Below are 27045 nucleotides of genomic sequence, written 5' to 3'. Positions count from 1 at the left end.
CAGCCTGACATGTGCCCTGGATCATTTAACCCCCAGGCTGGAGCTCTGGTCCCTGTTTTATTGATAAGGGAAAAGATTTTAGAGGAATGAAGCAACTGGCTCAGATCAGGAAGCTGGCAAATGGTTCAGGAAGGATTTCAATGTAGGAATTCCCTGTCCTTTGGAGGGGACAGTTGGTGAGGACCTTGGAGACATGATGCTTGGGACAAGAGGGATTGTTCACATATGTACCTCTTAATTCATAATTACATAGATCAGAACTGAAGCATAATCTCTTCATTTCCCAGAAGTTTTTAGGTCTTCTTAATGGAAATGATCAAGGTAAACTTCTAGAAATAAATTAGGCTACATGTCTTTCATAGAGCAAAGTTTGAAAATTGTTTTTAAAAATTCAGTAAACAAATGATCATAGGGATTTTTTAGAATATGGAAATAGTTTGCATTTAAGCATAAGTCCAAATCATCTTTTAAATTCACCGTAATTAAGCAAATTCACTTCATGGCTTAAACAGATGGAGATAATATGTAATGTCAAGTTGCTTTTCTTTAGTTCAACCATCAGGTGTAAACTCTTCAGTTAAGGATTTTGCTACCTGAATGTTAAGTTCAGACATCCATTACTTGTGACATGCTCACCCCGCCAAGTGTCTCCACACCCCCAGATATATCTGATGCCCATGATGAGCTGGCTTGGATTTGAGTATATGCTTCCTACACATACTTCCTACACATACTTCTAAGTGCATAGAACAGTGCAGAGATGCCACCATGACATCATCATTACTCCTAAAGAAAGGTCTTAGCAACCCATCATGATACCTACATTCTTTCTCTTTTTATGACAAACCTTCACTGGAATGCATCAGAATGCATGAATATGTGCACATAACATAGACCACTAAAGCAAAGCAGAGCTGGAAACAGTACAGTTGGGTTTTTTGTCCATGAACTACTCAACAACACTCCTTAGGTGTTACTGAGATATCACCCCACAGTTTGTTGAATAGACCCCTGAACAGCATTAGGAAGCAGATAACATTTGACATTTCTGTTTTGACTTCCTCTCCAGGTGTCCCCCTCTGATTTTGCTGCCTTTTCTTTGTTCTCTCTTTTTATCCCTTGTCCTCAGTGACCAGTGTCCCCCTGTGGTCTCCTGCTGGGGCGGCTGCTACCAAGAAACCTCTCCAGGCCAGTTCTCTCCAAGCAGCATCCTGCTTCCGGCTCTTACCTCCCCCCTTGAAAGACTTTCTCATTTGCTTCTGCAAAAGCTCCTTCCATCCAATTTTTGGTACCACAATTTCCACTGGCAGAATAGTAACCTAACGCATTGCAACCTAGTGAGGGTGATCCCAGTGCTACTGTAGCAGGTGAAAGTCTTGTCTTATAGATGATGCTAAACCACTGTAGGAAATGAGAAGTGTTTTAGCAGAGCTGGGGATTTGGTGCCAGAAATTCACACCCCAGTGACAACTTAACCAGTGCAGGGCCCCAAGTTTGGTTGATAAATCCTGCGGTTTTTTTTTATTAGGTATGACTGATCACCTAGAAGTCTGCATCCAATGCATGGGGTGGGCTTTGGCAAGAAGTCCAATTTGATTAAATTATTTCCATGCTGTGGTGCCAGAGGGAAATGGGGATGCGGCTGGAATGTGTTCGAGTTCTTACAGAGACTCACTCAGCAACTGATGGACAGTCTAAAGCCCTTAGTCAACCAGAGGCCAGTTTTCCTTAGATTTCCACTCAGATGGGATATGAAAGTAGTTCCCACACCTGTCTGGTATGGGCCTGCTGGAAACTCCTGTACTATGTAAGGCAAATGCTCCACATTGCTTCTCCTGTCTGTCACACTGGCAAGAGAAGACAAAGATAGTTTCTCTGATGAAGGAAACCCATGTCTCCCAAGGAGTTTGCCCACGGCTGCTCTAGAGCGACTTGCACAGGAATGCTCTGTATCAGGTGTTCTGACCACGGTCTGCATCTGGATATGGGTTCAGTAGGCAATTCACAATCATCATTATGTTATCACCTTATGTGCATTTCAATTTGAATGATTTTGTAAATAGTGGTGTTACTCTTTCAGAATTCCAAGAATTGCCAATGCAAAGAGACAGTGAATTATGGGACATGAGGCAAACCTATTTCATTAGTGTGTGTTTTTCAGGTCCTTAATCATTTGCATAAAAACTTGAAGAACATGTCGAAGAAGTCAGAGGCATCGAAGAAAAAGGTAATATTCGCAAATCTATTTTATTTATGTTGCTGTTTACAGCTTAGTTTTTATTCCTTTTTAAAAATATTATTTAAATATATTTTTATTGATTTTAGAAAGGAAGGGAGAGGGAGATAGAAACATCAATGATGAAAGATACTCAACTGCCTCCTGCCCCCCCCCCCCCCCCCCGGCCACTGGGGATCGAGCCCGCAACCCGGGCATGTGCCTTTGACCTGTATCAAACCCAGGACCCTTCGGTCCACAGGCTGGCGCTCTATCCACTGAGCTACACCAGCTAGGGCTATTTTTATCCTTCATTATCCTCATATCCATTCCATGCCTGTGAAACTTTGGTTCCTAAGGACCAAATTGTGGGTGAAAATTACATCCTCCTTCTGTATTAGAAGGGAAGCTCTTACTGTTAGGTGTAGAATGGAGACACAAGGTCAGCTCTGGTGGGCCATGCAGGTAACCATTTTGCTGCATTAAAATGTAGATGGAGGTTTGGGGTTCTGAGCCTCTGTAGGAGCTGTGTTCTAGCTTGATTGGGATTGAGTATAGTAGAATTACCACATCCAAAATTTGCATGATCTATAGTCATTTTATTGTGTATTTCCCATCTCTGGTGTGACCCCAGAAGGCCCTGGCTTGCCTGTCTTTGGAGGGAAGGAATCTGTTCTTAAGTCCATGAGCAGATGCACTGTTGTCCCTCCTAGACCTATGCTGATGTTGGCCCCGGGAGGAGACTTACAACTGGGAGGAGGCCCTGAGGGGGATTCTACCCATTTAAATTTTTTTTTTTTCTTAAATTGATTTCAGAGAGGAACGGAAGGGGAGAGAGAGATAGAAATATCAATGATGAGAGAGAAAAATCATTGATGGCTGCCTCCTGCACGCCCCCTACTGAGGATCAAGCCCGCAACCCGGGCATGTGCCCTTGACCAGGAATCGAACTGTGACCTCCTGGTTCATAGGTCAGAGCTCAACCACTGAGCCACCTCGGCCAAGGCCCCATTTTTAATTGACTTTTTTATCAGGTGAATCCTATCTAAACTGAGTAAGGTTAACCCGTCTAACATCCTGCTATTTTTGACATTTTACATTTTGAGGAAAAAGCTATTTTACAAATCAGGATTAACTTAACTCTTACTCAGTTAACATCTGTATAATGTCTAATTTTAGCAAATAGAATGAGATTATTAGACAGTATGATTAGGGAAGAGGAGATTATAAACAGACATTGCTACCCCTAAATATTAGACATAACATCTTAAAATATGTTGTTTTTCCTTCTAAATATTTATTGTGATGAATGACATGTAATTTGCAGAAATTATATTTTAATCATATTTATTTTTTAAAATCCAACCTAAGTAAAGCACAGCTCTTCTGGACTTTTCTTGTTGATAAGCGATGATGTAGGAAACATACATCTGTTCCCAAAGGTGATGGATAGAAATGCTAGACAATTGGTTAAAAAGCCACAATCCAGCTTGCATTTGAAATACAACCAGATAATTTTTAGGAGAAGCAACTGACAGTGAAAGGCACAGCGTGAACGGCAGGCCTGTCTTAGTGCCCCTTCCAGTGCCTGTCCTTGTGTCCGGCAGCCATCAGTCACACAGGCTTGTTCCAGCATGTGGACCCGTCTGCACAGCAGCTTAAAAGTGTGGGGTGGTATGGAGTGGGTGTTTCCTGCCTGTGTTCAGTGAGGCCTTGTTATGCTGGAGATATCCCAGTTTTTAATCTATCCCTTAGTTTCCCCTCAGAGCCACACTCCTCATCTACAAGAAAAGGATGCATTAAAAACAATTAAGGATCGTAATACTTGCCCTTGGATGGTTATTTGCAGAGCTCCTGCCCTGCACAGGACCAAGTGGCCACGGGCTCCGACCCCGCAGAGGGACAGGAATGAGCCTTGTCCACCTGACGGCCCTGGGAGGGGGGATGCTGGCTGAACTTCCAGGAGGTGATGCTGCTTATCCATGATACAGATTGTCATTGATGCGCGAGATTTTGTGCTCAGCAACAGGAATGAAATCAAGCATTTCTTTAAGGTTAGCTGGATCTCATCAGCATGCAATGGTGATTTTAGTTCCTGTATTTGAAAAGTGTTGGAGAAAACCTGTGAAAGTCCCAGAGAAGAACACAGTGGTTAAAAGAATGAGAACAGGTTTAAAAGAATGAGAACAGGTCTTATAAGAAATTATAAGAAAAACTTCTGTTTTATTTTACATAAAAAGGTCTAAAGATTAGTAACTAGTTTAATAGTTACTTAATTCCATTTTTGTGTGTGTAAAATGTGCACATGTATATATGTGTATGTGTGTGTATTATATATGTGTGTATATGTAATTCTTATCCTAGGAGAGGGTTTCAGTATTTGGAGGAGGGAGGCAGAGTCTCTCTTCCATTCTCACAGCCTCTGACCCTTAATAGCCTCTGAACAGATGTCAGAAGATCTCTTTTGATATATTTAATTGCCTCCTTGTTTGCATAGAACAAATAAAGCATGGTACATGCGTATGTGTGTACGTGTCTAAGAAAGAGAGAGCAGAGAGGTGCAGGGGAGGGTAAGAAGAGGGTGGAGAGAGGAGAGAGAAGAGGGAGGTCTGGGGTAGACAGCCAGGCTCGATGGGAAGTCTCCGAAGGCAGGGAACAGAAGGGCTCCCTGCCCCCCGTCTCCACACAGTGCCTGCTGGATGATGGCTCCATGGAGCTCGGATGGTCACAGCTCACTCACTTCAGCTTCACCTGTTCCCCGTTCCTGCTCTCTGTGGCTAAGTCCAGCTCCCTATCTCTCAGCTGTATCCATCCACACAGGGAACCCCCAAGCAGCTGTCCTCCATGTTTTGGAGGAAATACAGGGGAGGATGTAATTTTCACTGCAGGAATAATAGCAATGACAGCATAGAGCCCTGCGATGGAGCCAGCGCTGTGCTCAAGCACAGCTAGACATAGGGGAATGCTTTCTGCCACAGGCCGGTCAGATACTACGATGAGCTCTGGAATGGCCTTTGCGAGCCATCAGAATGGGACAGACGTCATATGGGTTGGTCACCGCCAGGAGGAACCTGGAACAGGGGTCCTCTCGACACCATGTCAGCCACTGGGTTCTTTCACTGACACTTCCCGCTCTGGCTGCAAGTATTCAGCGAGCTCTTCGACCGTCATTTATACAATCACAGCATGTTTTTCATCATTCTCATCTTTTAGCTACTTTTTTTCTGCCCAGCCTAGTTCCATTAGACATATTTTGAGCAAAATTCTTTGAAGAAAAAAAACAGATGTCTACGATGACTTGAAAAAGAGCATGTCCCAGGAAGATGAGTGATGAATGTTTTTCAGATACTTTCAGCCTAAGGAGCAACAAGAAACAAGGCTAACAAGGACCCACGCCCAGGTGGAAAAATCAGTGTGGGCTCAGGATACACCTGCAGATGGTGGCCCTGGGCTGGGATTCCACACTCCGCGTGGATTGCTGAGCACAGTGGTACATACCCCAGGCTCGACTCCGTCTCTCATTCAGACCGAAGCTGTAGGAAATGAAGAAAAGCCCTGTAAGAAATTTTAAGAAATCATCCTCATTATCCATAGAAGGGCATTCTTTCCCAACAGCCTGACATTTCAAAGGGAAAGAGAAGAAGCAGCTTTTCCAAGTCTTTCTGAGGAGAATACGATGTGTGTGTGTGTGTGTGTGTGTGTGTGTGTGTGTAGAATCAGGGGTGGTGAACATTGAGGAAACAACTTCACCTTTAACTGGAAGTGGGCAAGATGATTTGCTTTTGTTGTGGTCTTTATCAGTGGTTCTTCAAACACCTGAGATGTTTGGAAACTTCCTGAGCCATGGGGCTGAGGCCCAGGTGTCTGACGTCTGTAGGAGCCAAGCCCTGGCAGGGATGAGCATGTCCATCTTTCTCAGCCCCAGCTTGGCGGTTGGTACAGCATTGTTCTGACCAGATTGTTAACATCCAGCCAGCATGGGAAGCAGTAGTGAGTGAAGGATGGTGTTCTGCCAACATGTGGGGGCTTTTTCCCTATACTCATATCTCCCCTATTCCCTCCATCCCTCCCAGCTTCTCAGCCCCTTGGGTTTGAAGGGCTAGGACCCTTTGTGCAAGGGAGACAGGAGACAACCATGTGCTGTGTCCAACGGCCCACATGGATGAACAACGTGCTGTGTCCAAGGGTGCACATGGATGCATTTGCTGGAGTTAACATCGCGGGGCTGACCTGGAGTCGGGGAACATAGAGAAGCCCTGTGGATGCTGAGTGGGGAGCATTCTAGTTAACTCTTTTGGGAACAGCCTGAGATAAATGACACAGTCTATGAAAGTGCCCACTAAGTATTCTTTCCTGATATTATATTGCAAATTGTAACCCAGTCTCATTTGAAGCTACAGGTCGATCTCATGGTTCTGAACAGACCAGAGATTACGAATAGTAAAAAGGTAAATTTTGAATGACCCAAATACACAGTGAAAGGTACTGCATTTCCCTGTGGGTCCTCCAACACTAGTTGCTAATCCATGAGCTGCTGGCTCTCCTCCTGCCCTAAGCTTGGTACTTGGCAGGCACTCCCTAACAGAAGCCAGAGACAATATCCAGAGTGCATCTGTGTTGTGAAGTAGAGATGCTCTTGTTGTTTTAGGAAGAAGGTGATGTTTTCCATTTGCAGGTGGAAGGATCTCTAGGTGGTTTTGGCTCAGTGATCTGGGAACCAGTGTCTTCTGCACTGAGGGAGAAAAGGATGGAGAGCAGATGGTTCCCTAATGCACCTGAGCCGATCACTTGTTTGCTTTGTGCCTCCTGCAGTAACATCTAATCCTGCCACCTGTGAAAACCTGTGGTCAGGTGATTCTGAGGCACAGATGAGGAAGTCCAGGCCCAGGGGGTTTATGGCGTGTTTCAGGTCCCAGAGCCAGGGTATGCCTGATCAGTCATGGCTTCTGCACAATCCATGGTCCTTTGATAGTGAGCTTAACTCTTGTCTCCTGCCCTCTGACCCCTGCATTTGTCCTGCCTTTGACCTGAACTCTGATGGTCGCCTCTAACCACCTCTGCCCCAGTCTGCTTACAAAGTCAGTGTCTTCCTCACGGCATTCTGGGTGTTGTTTCCTAGAATAGTGAGATTCTAACTCATGACAAGTAATAGAAAAGTCATTTTGTCATGTGGGAATGTCCCCACAGTGCAGAGATGTGAGGTCCCCCTTTCCTACACGGAGGAATTTGTGGTGTAACTGTGATTTCTTGGTCATGAAATCACTTACTTGGGTCTCATTCTTCCTCCCGTGTAGGGCTATTAGACAAATAAAGCTCCATGTGTTGTTCTCACCTTCTTCCTTCTCTCTGTCTGGTTTCCTCTCCACTTTCTTTCTCACATTCATCAGTTTTTGCCAGGATTATTCCTGTATAGGAGGGGAGGTGGACTGGTGGCCGGCAGGTAAACCTCCCACCCGCTCTCGTGTCCTCACTGGGAGATGGAAAGGTGTCCCCTACGCCTTCCTGGTCTGAGATGTGTGGGGAGGCCAGTGGTCCAATGTTCCTGTCCCCCCCCACAAACTGAAGCATGCTCTTAAACTATTTCAACCTGGACTAAACCTGAGAAAAAAGAGAGGCCACTTTCAGGCAAGGGGCTGAAAGTATGCACCTCTCATGTCCTTAGTCTTTCTCCCCACAAGGAGGAGACGCCCTGGTGATGAGAATGGGGGATGTCCTGGGATGGTCAGTGAGGGGACTGATGGCTGCTGTCTCCTGCGAATGTTTTTATTGCCCACATCACCACCAACAGGCAGGCGGGTGGGAGGCAGTTGATGGTGACTAGGAGTTCTGAGCAGTTCCTGCCTGTGTCCCAGTCAGGGATGGCTTTGGGGTCACTGGGACCTGGCTTCTAGCTCTCACTTTGTGTGTAGCTGTAGGACACCAGGCACTTGTCTTCACCATTCTGAGTCTCAGTTCTTTCACTGACAGCTGGTGATCACTGTGGGGTCTGCTCCCTGGGGGAGCAGGGGGCAGATGGGGAGTAACCTCAGCAGGTCACACAGTCCTCAGTGCCATCCTTGCGGCCCTGTTTCTGCTGTCACCGTTAGACAGCTAGGCCCCGCTGCTTCCTCAGCTTCACTCGGTGGAGGAGGCCACCCTTGAAGGAAAGAACCAGCTGATTGCTTTGCATTTTATAGTTTAAAAAATATCAGTGGATCACCATGTCTGACTGAATCCTAAAGATGGAGTGTCAGCTTATCACAGCAGCTCCATAGTTGTTGCCTTTCAACATGTACTTGACCCCAGCCTGTAGGTTTGCAGCCCTGGAGGAGGTGACGTGAGTGTCTCCAATGCAGTGTGCAGAGAGAGGGAGGCAGGAGGGGACAGAGGGCAGGCAGGGAGGCTCGGCCCTGCTGAGGTCCTTATGGGGAGGACCACCCATTCCTGCTCCATAGACACCCCTCACTCACACACAGGGACCCTGCCTCTGGGTGTTGCTGGGTTAGGAGCACAGGAAGGGTTACAGTGCCAGCAAGTGGGCTCATTGGTCTGCAGACTGAAACCCACACGGTCTCTGGGATGTACTCGTACCCTTAACTTGCCAAAGTTTGAGGAGGAGAACTAAACATCTGCATCTCTGTGGAGGCCACTGCTCAGGGCAGGCTCCATGTGCTTCTGAAGGTTTTGAAGGGACCGTGTTGAATCTCTAGACCTATCTATTCCTATGACCTAAGCACCAGTCCCATCCTTCACACACACTTCACACACACGGCTAAGTTATTTCTGGCCAGGTCATGCCAGGTCCTGGAGAAGTTTGAACAAAACCAGTCTGTGACCTGAAGGTCAATACTGAGCACAGATTTAGTATCTATTGGATCCCATGGGAAGAGTCATGAAATTATCTTAGGACGTGTTTGCAATGCTGAGTTCTTTCCTGTCGGGACTGATGTGCCTTCCTCCCCTCCTTCCCGCCCCCCCCCCCCCCCCAGACGGCACAGACGGTCCTGGTTGTGGTCGTGGTCTTCGGGATCTCCTGGCTGCCGCATCATGTCATCCACCTGTGGGTCGAGTTTGGGGTCTTCCCGCTGACGCCCGCCTCCTTCCTCTTCCGCATCGCAGCGCACTGCCTGGCCTATAGCAACTCTTCCGTGAACCCCATCATCTACGCCTTCCTCTCTGAGAACTTCAGGAAGGCCTACAAGCAGGTGTTCAAGTGCCATGTGTGTGGCAAGTCCTCCCTCAGCGACACCAAAGAAAACAGAAGTCGATTGGACACCCCACCATCCACCAACTGCACGCACGTGTGAAGAAAGGTGCGTGTGGGCCTCGCATGGTGTTTTCCCCATGTGGACCAGGCACGTAAAAACACAAGGGGATGTTGGGGCGGGGGGGGCGGAGGTTTAGGAAGGCTGTATTTGTTAGCTTAACAACAATTCATATTGTTTTGGTTAAATTCTACTTGTGCTTAAAAAGTACTTTGATTCATTTAGGAAATCCCTAGGTCTAGAGGAAATTACTTCCAAATTTTATTTTATTTTAAAATCCTATTTCTAAAAAGGAAAAGAAAATGCTGCCTTGTTTTATACCTCTTAAGAAATGAAAGTTTAATAGAATTCCATAGATATGTTCAATTCTTTATAGAATAAGGAATAAACCTTTACATATGGTCAGGAATATTTATGATCTACATTTTGAAGCAGAATTATTTAGAAAAAAAATTTATGCTTTAGTTCTTCAGTTTTAAGAAAAGGGGTAACATTATAAGTTATGATCATGGACAGTGAAAATGTTCACTGACTTTATTTTTGTGGCCATTTGCATAGAGGGGTTCAGACTTTGTCTGGTGCGTTTGCACAGGTCACCTTTGCTGCGGGCTGTGAGTGGCGCACAGAATTCAGACAGTGTGCTGCCTCCAGCTGTGACCACGAGGTCCTTTGAGTTGGTTTCAGGAGCTCAAAGGGGTGTTTCAGCAGCGACTCTTGGGTGTGAGCTATTGGCCCCGTCACATGAAACCTACCCTGTGAACCTGGGCTTTGTAGAGATGGCTGAAAAAGTAAAATTGAGGGAAAAGTGCCAAGTACAACTATGCGAACAGTGGAGGCCGTGAATGAGTTTTTGACAATGAAACTGGGCATTAAAATTATACATATACTTGGCCGAGGACTTAGCTATGCCTTAAATGGAACCAATTCAAAAGAGAGAATTAAAGAAATGTCAGTGAGCATGATGTGCAGGCAATAATTTCTAGGGGCCGAAGAGCAGTCAGAATTCAGTGAGTCACAGGAGGGGCGGGCAGGCTGCTCCTGCGGGGACAGTGTGCCGAGTGCTCGGCTTCGGTAACGTTGGAAGAAAACACTAGGGATATCTACCTAGGGATGTCCTTTCTAGTACAAACAAGTGCTTTTTTATTGAATTGTAATGATGTTATTGCTCATTTACCCCACACATTACTCCCTCTGGAAATGTTAATTTGGGGTTGAAATCATCACCACTCGAGTTTCAAATGTAGTTTTCATGACAATGTCATATCTATTCATGTTTACAATGAGGCAATGGTATAAAAAGATCACGTTATCCTATATTAGAAGATACTTTTCTGAATGCAAGACTTTGATATATTTTAGGAGGAGACAAAAGGATGAAGATTAAAAAAAAAGGTTTTGTGTAAGGTACACCTGTGTCAAATCAGGACTCCATATAAAATATCACATTTTAGGGCAAAAAAACAGACTCAATGTAAGTCTTTGCGTGCTGACTTCTCTAGCTCACAATTGATGTTCACGAGTTACATTCCTCCAGCTCAAGGGGTTACATTTGTGATGTCTTTGGACAGATGAGGAGGAAGTCCTTGGAGAGGATGGGATGCTGAGCCTCATGCTTGCTGGCCGGAGAGAAAAGTGATGTGTATGTGGACGTGAGTATTTTAAAGAACAACATAAGTCCTGTGCGTGGAAATCTTTTTGCATTTTATTCAAATATAGCGGCAGAAACGTTGTATCCCGACGATAATACCTCATGTGCTTGTGGAGCTTGAAGTTGCAAATACCAGATCAGCTTCTGTGCACACTGCGCTGCTGGAGGCCTCGGGACCTGCGTGGATGGCAGCAGCTTCCTGTGCCATGGCTGTCTGTCCCCTTGTTTCCTCTTCCGATTCCCACGCACATATGGAAGTATTTTAAAAATGCTTCTGTTTCTAAGACACAGGGAAAATGCTTCAGCACAATGCATTGACCCACGCCATGCCTTCTTCAGTCCCTCCCAGATGCCGTTGGTGTGACGGAAGCCAAAGGCTCAGCGCCGGAGTAATAACTGACCTGTGAACCCCCAATTTGCTGAGTGATAATGCAAGTCACTTCATTTTATAGCTAGGATATCTTTCCCGCCCGCCGCCGTTTTAGTCCATGCATCTCATTCAGAGTTTAGGTTGTTTACTTTATAGCAAATTTTGATCCTGATGAAAACTTACATCCTGCAAAGATCTAAACCTAAGAACTTGTCACAGACTCCTATTCCCAAGGAGCATCTGAGGCGTGCGTGCCTTTCCTGGGTGGCTGCCTTCCTAATGCCCAATGCAGTGACCGTGATCCGTTCAGAAGCAGCCTGTTTTCCTCAGAAAGGACAGACGGCACCCAACACGCTTTTTCTTCCAGCCACCAGGCTCAGGGAGAAGCCTGCGTGTGCCTCTGACGTCAGCTACTCGAAAACCTGATTTTTCAGTGAACTTCAAATAAATAGGATGGTTCCTCCTTAGCTTTGGCTGCCTTGGTGCCAAGGCAGCGGTTACTTTTCAGGGCATTTTGCTTCCACGCAGGGAGACAGGCTCTGAAATATTCAAGCGCTTGCTGTTTCATGAATAAGCCCCAGTTTCAGTTTCCTATGGATGAATACAGGGACAAGGCCGGAAAGGCTCTCTGGTCCTGTGCTCCCAGGAGGCACCTTAAAGAGATTCTCTCTCTCCTATTCTGACCTTGCATGTGCTCAGAAATGTGGGTGGAGGCCATTTCCTGCACATTTTAGGTAAATATGTTTGCTGTTAACAAAATTGTACTGCACATGTTAGGAGTAAAGCACCATTTTCCTTGTCTACTTCCACTGCCCCCCAACTTATTGTGCTTCGGTGGTGATTTGCTTCTACCTGGACCTCCTCACTCTGATACTCAACACAGGAAAATTCCTGTTCGGCCTCAGCTGGGATGAGTTAGAGCCGAGAGGAGGGCTGACAGCTGAACTGCGTGAGTCACGCAGGCAAAGGCTTCGTGTGACTCAGTTTTACACTGTGATCTCACAGATGATTGCATTTGCCTGGCATCTCAGATGCTTTGAGACAAGGCAGTAATAATTCTGATGGGTTAATTGAACCCCCAAGGCCAGGCTTCTTCTGACCAGGACAGGACAATTTATCTAAGCATCCGTTTCCTTCCCTCAAGTTCTGAAATGCTGGCGTTGAGGCAGCTTACACCCAGAAAGTAACGTATTGTTAGCTTCATCACGCTCTTGCTTGAAGGGGTTTATTAAATGCACATACATAAACCACAGTCGTGTAAATTGGGTAAATATATCAATGTCTGCTTCCTCTGGAAACATCTAAATTTTGTAAATTTTGCTCTATGCTGGTTGAGAATATCCCCCAGGCTTTAAATTTGTGAGTAGCTTATATTTCTCTTGGCATTAAAAAAGTGTTGGATGTTAGGCTATTCGTCAAGTAGATGTTAGTGACTTTGTTTAATGACTTGTTTGTTTTAACAACAAGTGATTTCTGGGGTGTGAGGTGTGGGTGGAAGTGGAGGAGGGCATAGAGGGAACAAATGGTGATAGAAAAAATAAAAAAGTACGTAGAGTAAGAGTGGGTGGCCTAGCATGCTGATGGTTACTTGCTGCCTTGGAAAGAAAAAAATTCATAGAATGGTGATTTTATCTGATTCTAATTGGTACTGTACTTTGATAGTTTCTCCTTTAGAAGTGGAAAAATCGAGCCCGAGGAACAATTTGAGATGCTTGAGGTCTCCTTGGTGTGAGCTGTGTCTGCACACAGCCAGCTTGTGTAAGGAGAGCAGGTCATGTGTCCTTAGGCGTCCGGGTGTTGTTTATGGTGATGGTGCCACAGACCCCAGATGCTGGGTTCCTCCCTGGCAGGTTCCCCCACACTCACTGTGCAGCCTTGGGCAAACTATGGCCCGTGGGCCGGATCCGGCTGTTCTATCCGTTTCTCTTCCTCTCCCCTCCGCTCCTTTACTTTGAATTTATATTAGTTCACACAAACACTCCATCCATGCTTTTGTCCCGCCCCTCCGGTCCAGTTTAAGAACCCATTGTGGCCCTCGAGTCAAAAAGTTTGCCCACCCATGGAACGGCAGCTGCCACCCTGGGCCCCTGGGCGCACCTCCTTGATGGCAGGAGACCTTTGGAGATACAGCAGGCCCTGGGCGCCTGCTCCTCTGCTGTGCTGATGCCTCTCACTGCTGGGTCCTGAACGCACACTCCCCATCGCTTAGCAGCGTTGGTCCTGAGCGTCTGAGGACTCGGGTTCTGTCCTGAGTGCGGCCCTGGTGACTGGGTCATTGTGGAAGGAGGGTGCTGAGTAAGCTTCTTGCTTCAGTAGACTTTGTGGAAATAACTTCAGCGGGCCGTTCTGCATCTGTTTGAAGGCTGGCTTAGTTTGCCATAGTCAGACAATTGTGTGAAGCGCCGACCCTATAAGCTAAAGGTTTTGGTGTCCCTTTAGGTTAAGCCACATCATCCTGCTTGCCAGGGAACAGATTTCTGGGCATGCCAAGTGATACTGGGTCACTCTCCAATTTCAGCAGGGGAGGGGGCTGTCTGTCATGCCTGGGCCAGAGCTTCCGGGTCTGTGATGAGAGAAGGGGAATCTAGGTGGGGCTCTGGGGCACGGAACAACCCTAAGTCAGAGAACCAGGATCAGAATTATAAACAAGTGTCCTGTTGTGGTTTGCTATCATAGGTACTAATAGTTAGATGGTGTCTCCATTTGGAGCAGTGGTTCTCAACCTTTCTAATACCGCGACCCTTTAATATAGTTCCTCATGTTGTGGTGACCCCCCAACCATAAAATTATTTTTGTTGCTACTTCATAACTGTAATTTTGCTACTGTTATGAATCGTAATGTAAATATCTGTGTTTTCTGATGGTCTTAGGCTCTACAGCAGCAGTTCTCAACCTTCTCAACCTGTGGGTCACGACCCACAGGTTTAGAACCGCTAGCAGGGTTGCATTAGAAAGGTTGAGAATCACTGATTTAGAGACAGCAAAGATCCAGGCAAGCAGAGGTGTGTGGGGGCTACGTCGATTAGAAGTCTTCCCATCTTGTTAGAAGAAAAAATATCACTGCAAAGCTGTTGTTTGGCACAATTTGTCAGGGCCGCCCCGCCTTGACTATGAAAAAAAAATACTGTTTGAAACGGAAACTGTGGTACTTTCCTTCTAAAGGGAATGTAGCTGGCACGCAGATGTAGCTGAAGAAGTAAATTTCAATGACACAGCTCATTGGGGTCAGGGACAAATCTTTGACTTTCTCAAGTGACATCTGCCTAGGTGAGGAGGACACTGTGCGTGTTGTAAAAAGGGGATGGACATCAGGACATTTCCCAATTCTGTTGGGAAGTTGCTTATGGAAACACTGCCTTGAGTATTCTTACATGTAAAGGAGGAATTCAGAGAGGGTGAATGAGCCTCAAAACCGACAGCACTTGTGAATGAACTGGGGTGTGAGAGGAGGCACAGGTGCTCTGCCCTCACCCGAGAGCATGGTTCTCACACTTGCTAAACAGGGCATCACCTGAGGAGCCAGTTACAGCACAGATTGCCGGGGCCTCACTTTCACAGGTTCTGATTCAGGAAGTTTGATGTGCCCCCTACCCATCTGCATTTCTAATAAGCTCTTTGCTGATGTAGATGCTGCTGGTCCAGGGACCACAGGTTGAGAATTGCTACCTGATTTAATTGGTTTGGAGTTGGAGCTCAGGCATGTTTTTAAAAGATCTCCAGGTGCACGACCTGAGTTCACAACCACTCATGTAGAGATGGCCCTTTACAATTCCAAACTGCTATGATTTGGTGAAAAAAATTGGCTGATGGGGAGCCCAAATCATTCAAATTTTTATGGTTTACATTGACCAGATTTATAAAATATGTGTTCAACTCTTATAATACCCAGCTACATAGATTTAAGAGTTTTCAAGAGTGTGAAGGAGTTTGATAATTTACGTTTAAGGATTTCAGAGATAATCATAATTTTTCCTTAAAAATATAGCTTGGTGGACAAGAGCACCTATACATTCACTTCATTCCTACCAAAATGTAGAAGGGTAAAGAGAGTATTCAAAAATGTTACATGTCAATTTTTGAACTCAATGTTTAAATAAATGTGTGCATGTCTTTCTGTGTGGCTGCTAATTTTTACCTACATTATTATCTCTAAGAGATAAATGTAGCTTACTTTGTGTTTATAGGTTTTCAATTAAAGATCTTCTGATAATGTAGTAGTAGTATAGATAAGGAAGAAAATCTATGTATTTTGTGTTTTCATTTTATTCATGTGATTGCTTAAATACTGCTGTATAAATAACACTGAGCATGAATCTTTTCACTCTAAATGCTGTTCCAAGCATTTTCTCATATTTGTCTCTCTAAAATTTGTCTCATTATCTATAAACTTGGCATGGATGTCATGTATAAACTTAGTGTTAATACAAATAAACTTGCAAAGCCAAAAGCCAAAAGTTAAGAAGTTATATAAATCCATGTAGTAACAATTACAGTCCTTCTAAATCGCCCTACCTCTGAGTGCTGCATGAAATCTAGCTGGAATTTGTGATTTGGACCAATTTTCTTGAATTGACAATAAAATTTGTTGCTCAAAGTGTTCTTATTTATGAGTATGCTATTTTCAAACAAGGCATAATTGCACCATTTTATAAAGCACTTCCCAAATTATAGGAACATAATACAAGGTTGTTGAGTTAAATTAGTTTGACTCTTCTTGGGAGCCATTATAGAAAATATGGGTGAATCATGGTAGTGGCACCTATACTTGAAAAATGTTATTCTCTTCCCCTCCTCCTCTTCTTCCCCTTCTTTTCCACTTTCTCTCTCTTTCTCTCTCTTTTTTAATACATGCCCATTTTTTTTGTAAAAATGACAAAATTACTATAAGAAATTATGAAAACAGAAAGTAAACATTAACCCAAAATTTTATTATCAAGAAATAGCCATTAGCAACATCTTCTGAATATCATTCAGGGTATCTCCCCAATGGACATAAATAGTCACAAAGAGTAAGAAGAAGGGATGGAGGGAGGAAGAAGACATTTTAGAAATACTGGATCATAATGTGCCAATTATCTATACTAATAAAAGGGTAATATGCTAACTAGAGTGGACATCTTCCAGACAAAGCCGCAGCGGCTGCCTGAGCCGCAGTAGCTGCTGCGAGGGCCGGGCCGAGGCTCAGGCAGCCATAGCGGCCAGCAGTGGCAGCAGCAGCAGGGTGATGGGGGTGGCACCTTCCCCTGATCTGTCCAGTCGCCTCCCGCAGAGGACATCCCCTGAGGGCTCTGGGACTGTGAGAGGGCGTAGGCTGGGCTGAGGGACCCCCCCCTTCAGTGCACGAATTTTTATGCACCAGGCTTCTAGTTTATAAATAAAATTATTAAATTTAATCTCACTTGAATTTGATTGGCAAAAAATAAAATGGAATGAAATAGAAAGAATTACTAAATTTTAAAGAGTTGATCATCATAAGTTAAAAACAAAAATTATGAAAGTTTGGAGGGAATTAGAGTCATTATGATTAAAACTATAAAAACATTTCAGCTTTAGACTGTGTTCTCATGGAAAACTCTTTCAGAAATCTTAATTCTATATTTAAATTTAACATTGCTTACCAATAGATTGTTTTTAAATTCTTTTTATGAGCTCTTTATTTGGATTCATCTGACCAAATAATATTTTATTCCCTCAAAGGTCTCAAAGGCACAATATTCCTGAGTTATTTATTGCATGTTTGAGAAGATTCATTTGGTGCCTTGATTCCTGAAAAACAATGTCAAATATGAAATCATTTTATTGCACTTTGTTTTTATTATAAGTTTTTAGACCCTGCTCAGAATTTTAAATGTTACTGGGAAGATGTCTGAAGGTAAATTGATTGTCCCCATTTTAGATAACTAGTATTTTTTCTTCCCCAAATGCCCACTTGCTTTTTAAAGACATTGATGTCTGGCTTTTTCATCAGGATGTGTCTTTCCATCACCCTCTAATGCCTGAGCATTGTTCACGAATTGAACTATGATTTCACAAAAGTAAAAGAGATATTCATGATTACCTAGCCCAGCAATGTCCAACCTTTTGTAGTTTAAGGATTATTTTTGAAAACACAAATAATTACCAGCATTTCATATAAGAGTAATTATAATTTTAGTATATATTAATATAGAACATGTAATATGAAAAAAAGAGAAAACTACCAACCAATATCTCTTATGAACATAGACACAAAAAACCTCAATAAAATATTGCTGATTAACATCCAGTAATGCTTAAAAAGAAATATACACCATGACCAGTAAGGTTTATTCCAGAAATTTAATTTTTCAGCATGGAAAAATTAACCAATGTAATCCACCATAATAACTGGCTAGTAAGAAAAAATCATAGGATTATAATTGACATAGAAGAAGCATTTGGCAAAATCTAACACCTATTTATGATTAAAAACTCTCAGAAAATTAGAAATAGGGGGGAACTTTCTCATTTTGATAAGTAGCATCTACAAGAAGCCCTACAGTTGATGTCACACTTAATAGTGAAAGACTGAATGCCTCCTCCTTAGATTAGAAGAAGACAAGGATATTTGCTCTTATTCAATATAGGTATGTAATACTGCAATAAAGCAAGAAAAAGAAATAAAAGGCATAAGATCAGAAAGGAAAAATTGTTTTTGTAAGTGATATGATTGTCTACATAGAAAATCCTAAAGAATCTACAAAAAACCTCTTTGAACTAAGTGATTTCAGTAAGGTTACAGGATACAAGATCAACACACAAAATACAAAATGAAAAATGGCAACAGAAAATCAGTGATACATTAAAGTGGTTTAAGTTTTATTAACCACAGCACAGTCTACATGCTTTAAGGCTAGAAATACACAGAGATATATAATTTATTCAAACTACAAAAAATGCTATTTAAAACGTAACTTGATTATTGAAGAAACTTCAGCACTCGCTACATCAAATTATAGGACTTGTTTGTACCCCTAAAATGAGGATCTTGGCCATGGGAAAGGGCTTTGGATTGTCAGAGCTTGTCCCTAGATTTCCCCCCTTTTTTCCATGTTTCCTGAAGTTTCTTATCATCATCATAACTTTAAAGAACACAGATGAAATCTATCTTGAGTTCAATAATGCTTTTTAATATTGCCTGATCTATAGTGAATCCTTGTGCCCAAATCTGTGATGCCACAGAGGATTGAATAGTATCTTAATTTTCCTTTCCACTTCCTGTCATGTTTATTTATTTAGTAAGAGGAAGCTCCATATTGTACTTTGGCACACCTATAGAAATTGGTATGATTTCCCCCTGTGTATATAAGAGGAAAGTTCTTGATCCATAGGAGTTGTCATCCATTGTCAAGGTAATTTAAAAATACCACAAAAATTACCAAAATTATGATGTATACATGAATTAGTCATTTATGCTTCCTTTAAGTGAAAAGTATTTAAAAATTTAATAGACTTGATAGTTAAGAAAAAATTGTCTTCAATAAAGCCATTTTTAAATGCATATTCTAATATTTTCTAGGTATAAGTACTATTCAATGACATAGTAAAATACTACTTAAAAATGGGAAAAAATCCAGTGCTAATGATATTCTGTAAATACTGAATGTGGGGCTATCAGGAGTTAAATACTGAATGTGGGGCTATCAGGTATGTTTAGGAGCACCACTGATAAGACTGCATAGCAGCACGGTGTGTCTTCTCTGTTCCATCTTTCTGGCATCACCCTCTTTAACCCCATCAGTGTTTCTCAGGACTTCATTGGTTTCTTTTGGGAAGTTGTCCTGCCTCAGTCTGTTGTAACTTCCATAAGAGAATACCATAGACCCGGGGGGGCTTAGAAACAACATAAGTTCGTTTCTCACAGTTCTGGAAGAGGGAAGACCAAGATCAAGTTGCTGGGAGATTTGGTGTTTGGTGAGAGCCCACTTCCTGCGTCCTTACATGGCAGAGGAGTAAGGGAGCTCTCTGGAGCCTCTTTTATAAAGATGCTAATCCCACTCATAGGGGCTCCATGCTCGTGACCTAATAACCTCCAACAGCCCCATCTTCTAATACCAGCACAGTGGGATTAGGTTTCAACAAATTAATTTGGGGACACAAACCTCAAGTCTGTAGCACCCTCCTTGATGACCAGAGCCTGTCCTATAGTGGTTTTACACTCACCCCCGTGCAATGGTCCAGGATGCAATTTGCCTGCTCACCTATCCTGCATCTCCAGGCTTGAGGACCAGCACAGCATCTGAATGGAACAGAGTCATCTCTATGTTCACCCAAGATGCTCATTGATGTGTTGATGGGATGAGTGAGAAGGGACTCTCCACCTGTCCTTCCCAACCCAGGGAAAGTTATGACTGCTGTAATAAAATTGGTGGATTTTGGGTGGAGGTAGGGAGATAACACTCATTTCTTTGTTCCTAACAGGTTAGTAACTATGACACCAGGGTTTCCAGGGGACAGTGAATGTGAGATGGGCTGTTTCTGAAGGTGGTAACTCCTGTGATCTGTGAGCCCTTTAGTCCAGGCACATTCTTCCCAGCAGAGATGTTGTACCTCATGCAGCTAAATTAACTTCCAGTTCTATAGTTCTACCTTTTTGAAGGCCAGGCCAGAATGTGTGTGCATATGATTTATCTTTCTCTATGCATAAAGCTCTCATGAGGAGTACATTATTAAGCACTAAAGTTTTCATCAAACTCTAATTGGTACATTCAAGTGTCTCTCATGCTGTTATGTAAATTGCAATTGTCTGACTTTATAGGGCTAACTGTGGAAGGAGAAAGTGCTTGTAGCCACTTGAAATAAAGATATTAATACATATAAATGCCACTCTGCTCTCTGAAGTCCAACTTAATTACAGGATGTGTATTATAGTCTCTTTTCTAGACATAATTTCTGACGAGTGGCTCTTAAGAAATTATATCATTCAGAGAAGGCGGGAGAGAATGAATAAAATTCCAGGAATTTGTTTCTAGAGAGGGAGATTATTATACTCTAGGCACAGAATAGTGGAAGATTAAATATTCATAGTCTTAAGATACATTATCTAAATTATTGCTAAACTGAAGAATGTGTTGAGATGGTTCATGCAGAATGTATAAGGTACCATAATTTGTCTCTTTTACTAGAATTCATAAATATGAGTTTAGGAAGATGAACATGTTTATTATAGTCACATTTAGAGGCTATAAATATATATGCATATAGATGTGTATTGCAGACACTCATTCATTCACCAGGGAACTTGAATTGTAAACAATAAGTAGTCTCCTATGACTGCTTCTAAAAGAAGTTATTGATTTTAAACTTTAAAAAGTGAGGGCATTAGAGGAATACCTATACAGGAAGAAGTCATAACTTATTTCAGTGAATGGTACCACAATCAAAGCCCTAGAGTTGGGAATTAGTAACTGTTTCCCAAATTATATTGAATCAGACTTTAGTTCTAAACCTCCCTTTAACGAACTGGGTGTCATGAGATACCTGTTCAGGGGTATAGGTTACTCCAGGTACAGGCAGCCCATTACAACCAGAGAGAGTGGAAGGAGCCAGTGGAAAATTGGGCACTATTATAAGAGGAGAATTAGGAAGATTCTGATTTAAGGCATTTTTGCTATAATGATTTTCCGCTCTTACTGAATAAATGGCCTTAAAAACATCAGTAGCACCATTTTTTTTAAATACCCCACTAACATATGTTCTTAAAACCAATGAAGTAGATTTGGAACCCATAAAGATCCCAGTCTAATACCTCATTAGCAGTCATAGGCTGCCTTGTTAAACTAAAGTAGCTGAAAAAAAATCCTTAGAGCTATTTTATTCTAGTGCCCACTTTCATGCATGGATTGCTAATGGCAGATCAAATTTTATCTCAGTATCAACTCGCACTGGAGAAACTAAATAACCAACTGTCTAGTATTGGGATTGGACATTAGGATTATCGGTCAAGTTTCTTGTGTCTTAGAATTAGGATAGTGAAATGCTGATATACCAACTAGTTTGAGTAAAGACACTCAGCTAATTTGGGGTGTTTATGAAGTATCAGGCAAAATGCTGGTTGCTATGGTTATAGTGATACTTGAACCCAGTGATTTCTGCCCTATGGAGCTTACAACCTTCCAGGAACACCACACATTGACCAGGAAGTCCCAGTGCAGTGAGCCTGAGGGTGTGTGTGGGGAAGGGGGAGGGCGCCAGGAGACATGCAAGGCCCAAGGACAGGTGATGTGTGTCTGGGAGACAAGAAGCTTTTCCGAAGCTGAGTGAGCAGGTGAACTGGATGCAGATGGGGAAAGCCTTCACAGGCGCAGAGGAGAGCGGTGCTAAGAGTAGCAGCAGGCTGTAGATGGAAAACAATCCTGTTGGTCAGGATGCTGTGGCTAGAACATTGCAAATGGGGCAGCTCTCATCAATTGAAACCAGCAGGAGGTTGGGTCCTGTAGGATTCATGGGCCAGAATGAGCACTTCGAACTTAAGAAGATAACTAAGTTTTGCCACACACAATCAGACCATACTGCTTGGAGAAGAAAGGTTTGAATGAGAGCTTTAAATGAAGAGAAAAAGGATATATAGCTTCAGTTAGTCAAGGAATGTGACTAATGCAGAGTCTACACATGTACAAATGTAGTTTCTTTCTTCTGAGTTCAATTCTGCCTGCGATTCCAGCCCTCGCATCTTGCTGGTGGAACTCTACCCATTGTCTGGATCCGTAAGTGTTTGGCATTTACTAATATAAGTCATTCTGAATTTTCCAGTTACCTTTCCATATGTATTTGTTCCTCTTCACCAACTCTCCAAATACTTAATCATTTCCTCTGTGTGCCTCCCTGTAGTTAGAGAGTTTTACAGGAGGAATTATCAACAACAAACAGAAATGAGCAGGAACAAGGCTAAATCTCTTGAACTTTGTCAATTTGCTGTAACTTTGACATAATTGGAATATTGTAGTCTAATATGCACCTCTTAAATTGGCTAATATCTTTGTCCCTGTCATATCCATAGGACTCCTGGGTACAACTGTGTTCTCAGGAAAACATTGCAGCTGAGCATGAAAAATAGACCATAGCAACTATTTGCACAAAATAGAACATTGAAAGCAGTACATCTCTTTTCTGTGTGTACGTGCATATGCACACACACTATTGTGAACACGCTTATTATATACACACCATATAGACATATTTAAAACACGAGTTGGCAAGGACTTATGAATCATTTTTATGTTCCTCTTTGCATTTAATGCATTTTCCAAATTCAGTTAATAAAAAATAATTTTCTAATTAGAAGAGCACCATGTCTGTTCCTTTTTAAAAACAGAAAGCTAATTTGGAAGCAGGATTTCATGTTGTTGTACGGTGTTGGATTACATTTCTATTTATATATCTGCAAATACTTTGCCTATATCTGAAATAAAAATAATGGAAAATGAATATACAAGGATGCTCCAAGCTACTTCAGCATAAATATATAATTCAACCCTTTAATATGCAAATAAGAATAGATGGAGGCCCTTCCTGCTGTACCACACATAACAGGCCTCTTCCTCCTTTCCTCCCTTCCTCCCTTCCTCCTTTTCTCTCTCCCTCCACCCCTCCCTCCACTTCTTTCTAACCACATTTCCTTCACCAATCAGTTCTCCAAATTTTCTCAAGATCGTATTCAATATTCCACAGATCTGCTCTTGTTCCAGCGTGTCTTCACAAGCAGGCAGTTGATGAATGTGGCTGTGCAGTGGAGAAATGTGAAGAACATAAGCTGGAGCAGGTGCTGAAGGTTGTATAAACTAGGCAACCCTTGGTCCTTCTCCTCCACCTCTGGCTCCAGTCTTGCTGAGAATTGGCTAATGGCCTCCAGTATTTGGAGCTGAGACCCCCTTAGAGGAGTCATATTTTCTACAGATAAACCTAATATTCAGTGGTGTAACTTCCCCCACAATGAAGATGATCATCTACCTAATTATCTATACAGTTTAGCAGCTCATGGTTTTTAAAAATAGACTATTTTAAATTTAATTTTATAGTTCCTTTTAAACTTGTCAATTACAGTTGACATTCACTATTATTTTATATTAGTTTCAGGTATACACCATAGAGGTTAGATATTTATATAATTTATGAAGTGATCCCCCTAATAAGCCTAGTACCCAGTTGGCACCATACACAGTTACTTATTTTTAGAGCAGTTTTAGGTTCATAGCAACATTGAGGGGAAGGTACAGAGATTTCCCACATATCCTCCTGCCCCACTTATGCAGCTCCCCCATTATCCACACGCCCCACCTGATGGAGCATTTGTTATACTGGAGGGTCATTCATTGACATGTCATCGTCTCCCAGAGTCCATGGTTGACAAAAGGCTCACTCTTGCTCTTGGACAAAGCAGCTTCCACTGCAGGCTCATTTCTAAGTTAAATTCAATAGGATTCTTTTCCTTTAGTGATGTTGCCCTGCTATGTCATGGACAGAAAGATGGTTGGTTTCATAGCAACTCCCTTAGCCTGAAGCCTTATGGGAAGTACAGAGATTCTGCTCTGGCCAGAGAGGAACTAGGCAACCCTTCCCACGCCCCAACACTCACTGGCTCATCCTTGGGGACCTGATTGGAAAGACAAGTGTATGAGGAAGGAGAGTCCTCTGTCTGTGCTGCCAACTCCCCTTTGGGCTCCAATTTACTTTAAAAATTAGGTCGCTATTCCCCAAATTATCTCCAGCTTGAACATTGGAGGACTTTACGGTTTATTTATTGGAATAAAAATAAAATTCTGAGAAGAGGGCTGTCTTAAATGTTTGTTCATTATGTGGTTCATTCTTTGACAAATGCACTTTAACATTTAATTTGGCTCTAATAACATGTAATCATTCTTTGATGGGCCAAAACACAAAGAAAGACCTGGTTTCCACCCAGGCAATGAGCCATAACTGGGCTTCTGAATTGCCTCCCCATAGCACTCAGCATTATTAGATTTCTTTTTTTTTAAATTTGGTTGCAGCCTCTGTTGAGTATCTGTATTTCTTATTCTACCCATATCCACTTAAGAACTTCTTCTTTGTACCCATAAGACATATACCTACCTGATTACTGTATGAAAACAAGCTAAGTTAAAATGCAAATAAACTGTGGCCAGACCCCATGGGATATGTTAGTTTGCATAACCTGGAAATTCTAATGTATTTTACCAATTGTTTTTTACATTTAAAATTTTCACAGTTACATTGGGTAAATATTACTTTTCTGTGTCTCCAATATTCCTCTGGAATTTGCATACTGCACCATATTAGCTGTATTTTATGAACAATAATGCAATAACCCAGGTGAAAATTAGTAAAGTATTTGTGAGTCAAGTATTAATTTGTCCCCAGTGGGCTTTTGGAGGATTTTCATTTTCCGTGGCTTTTTTTTCCACGTGATTTTACCATGTGCATCATTATGGAAGTCCGTTTTCCTCCAGGCAATATTGTCGGAACAGACTCGGAGTCTCCTGGTCTGGGGGGCTGAAGCATCGCTCTGGGGGGTGGACTGAAGCCTCCCCTGGTAAAGAGAAGTAAAACAAAGAAGCACGATTAATGTTTATTCATCTCTCTTCTTTTGCCTTCTCCCCTGCCTTTTGTATAGTGAAATTTAGTCAAAAATGGGTTTCTTTAAATCTATGTCTCTCTCTTAATTGTCTAAGCCTGTGGTCGGCAAACTGCGGCTCGCGACCACATGCGGCTCTTTGGCCCCTTGAGTGTGGCTCTTCCACAAAATACCACGGCCTGGGCGAGTCTATTTTAAAGAAGTGGCATTAGAAGAAGTTTAAGTTTAAAATATTTGGCTCTCAAAAGAAATTTCAATCGTTGTACTGTTGATATTTGGCTCTGTTGACTAATGAGTTTGCCGACAACTGGCTAAGCCATTCCATCTCTCAGAGTGAGGTAGAGAAGAGTGTGGGTATGCTGCTTCTGCAGAGAGCATTTAATTAAAAAGCCAATTCGAACTTTCCCCAAGATACTAGGGAAGACGGCTCTGTGGGATTTCTGTTGAAGATACTCCTTCCTGGCTGGTTCCCCACAACGAGATTCCATACAACAGAGATTCCATTCACTATCAGAGCATATGCACCCGCCCAAAGATGGAACTCAGCCATCAGCAGGAAGAGGAGTGTTGGTGCTGCTGCAGCTTGGAGCACGATGCAGGTGCACGAACCTGCCACAGGACTCCCACCTTTGCCTGCCCAGGCCCCTGCTGTTTGTGATGCCAGGATCCAGAATTGGAGTCCTGATCCCTGGCTGTCTGCTGTCTAAGACTCCCCAACACACACTTTGTTTCCACTCTCAGTAACTCAGCTCTGGGAAGCCCTTGAAAGACCTGTTACCTGCACACAAGCTGGTGCTGCAGGAAACATAAAAGACAGGGGCAGTCCTGGCCAGTTTTGTTCAATGGTTAGAGCATCAGTCTGTGGACCGAAGGGTCGTGGGTTTGATTCCCAGTCAAGGGCAAGTACCCTGGTTGCAGGCTAAATCTCTGGCCCTGGTCGGTGTGTGTGTGGGAGGAACCCATCGATGTGTCTCTCTTACATAGATGTTTCTCTTTATTTCCCCGTCCCTACCCTCCACTATCTCTAAAATTCAATGGAAAAAATATCCTCAGGTGGGAATTAAAAAAAAAAAAAAGACAGGTGCAGCACGACCTGGTCCCAATTTTTAAATATTTAAAATAATCTGTTTTGCTCTATATAGTGGTTATAGAATGTAAACAAATGTAAGAGCATTGAGCTATACACCTGTCTTTGAAAATTCCAGGTCAGGCTACCATGAGTTGGCAAAAGAGAGGTAGTATAAGAATAGTGGCAACTCATAGCTAATCAGGTTTTAATTACTCATATCCAAGTGAAGTCTTATTTCATAAAATGTTCTAGTTTATTAGATTTAGCTCTTCACTGAAAAAAAAAACACACACAATTAAGCTGAGTAACAGTTGCCTTTACAGACCAATTGACTTATGACCAATGTCTCCGACTACTAGTAAAATGAATCAACATGAACTGTGAGCTGCAATCGTGGCAGAAAGATGGGTTGGTGATTTAGGGAGCATTGAGTCTCTATGGACTTATTAAAACCAGAGATAGTATAAATCACCTAAACAATATGTGTGGCCAGAAAAGTCATCAAGTCTTTTAATGCTTCCCTGGACTAACTAGATGGTGCTTTTGTGAGTTTGTGTTCAGCGGGGACAGTGACACAGTGCCAGGGTCCTTTGTGCATCTGTACAGAACAGCATCTCTCTCTCTCTTAAAAAAGAGCCACTTTCCCCCTTTAACAGACATTCTACATTTTAAAATTTCCTTAAATATGCTGATTTAATTTTGGTAGTGGCTTAGCTTTATCCAATTATTCAGTGAAAATTCCAAAATCTGCAAGGATTAATCCATAAATCTGGCTAACCCCTTTGCCAAGGCAAAGATGATGTTTGCATAATAATTCAGTGACTCTAGGACAATTTTAAATGCCAGTCCAGTAGATCTTATTTCTAAAATATCCAGGGACTTTTTTGAGTTATCCAGCTCAGTTATGAAGG

The 27045-nt window shown here is 42.6% G+C and overlaps 1 protein-coding gene across 2 annotated transcripts in view; it reads left to right on the top strand.

Moving 5' to 3' along the window:
- The window catches only part of GALR1 (galanin receptor 1), a 56703-nt gene that overhangs the window by 2157 nt on the left and 27501 nt on the right, over positions 1-27045 (top strand). Inside the window, exons 2-4 of one of the 2 annotated variants that reach the window (XR_013961466.1) lie at positions 2162-2227; positions 9184-9507; positions 11028-11108. Coding sequence is in view for 1 of the 2 variants with exons in the window: in XM_080684818.1 (XP_080540944.1) it covers positions 2162-2227; positions 9184-9501 (384 nt within the window). In the remaining variant the exon portion in view is untranslated. Of the gene's footprint in view, positions 1-2161; positions 2228-9183; positions 9508-11027; positions 16012-27045 lie in introns of those variants that run through there. The other variant, XM_080684818.1, reaches the window with a different exon arrangement.

Source organism: Plecotus auritus (assembly GCF_963455305.1).
Source record: "Plecotus auritus genome assembly, chromosome: 8".
Classification (NCBI taxonomy): Eukaryota; Metazoa; Chordata; class Mammalia; order Chiroptera; family Vespertilionidae; genus Plecotus; species Plecotus auritus.
Note: the sequence above shows the minus strand (reverse complement) of the source record. Positions and strands in the feature narration are given on the sequence as shown.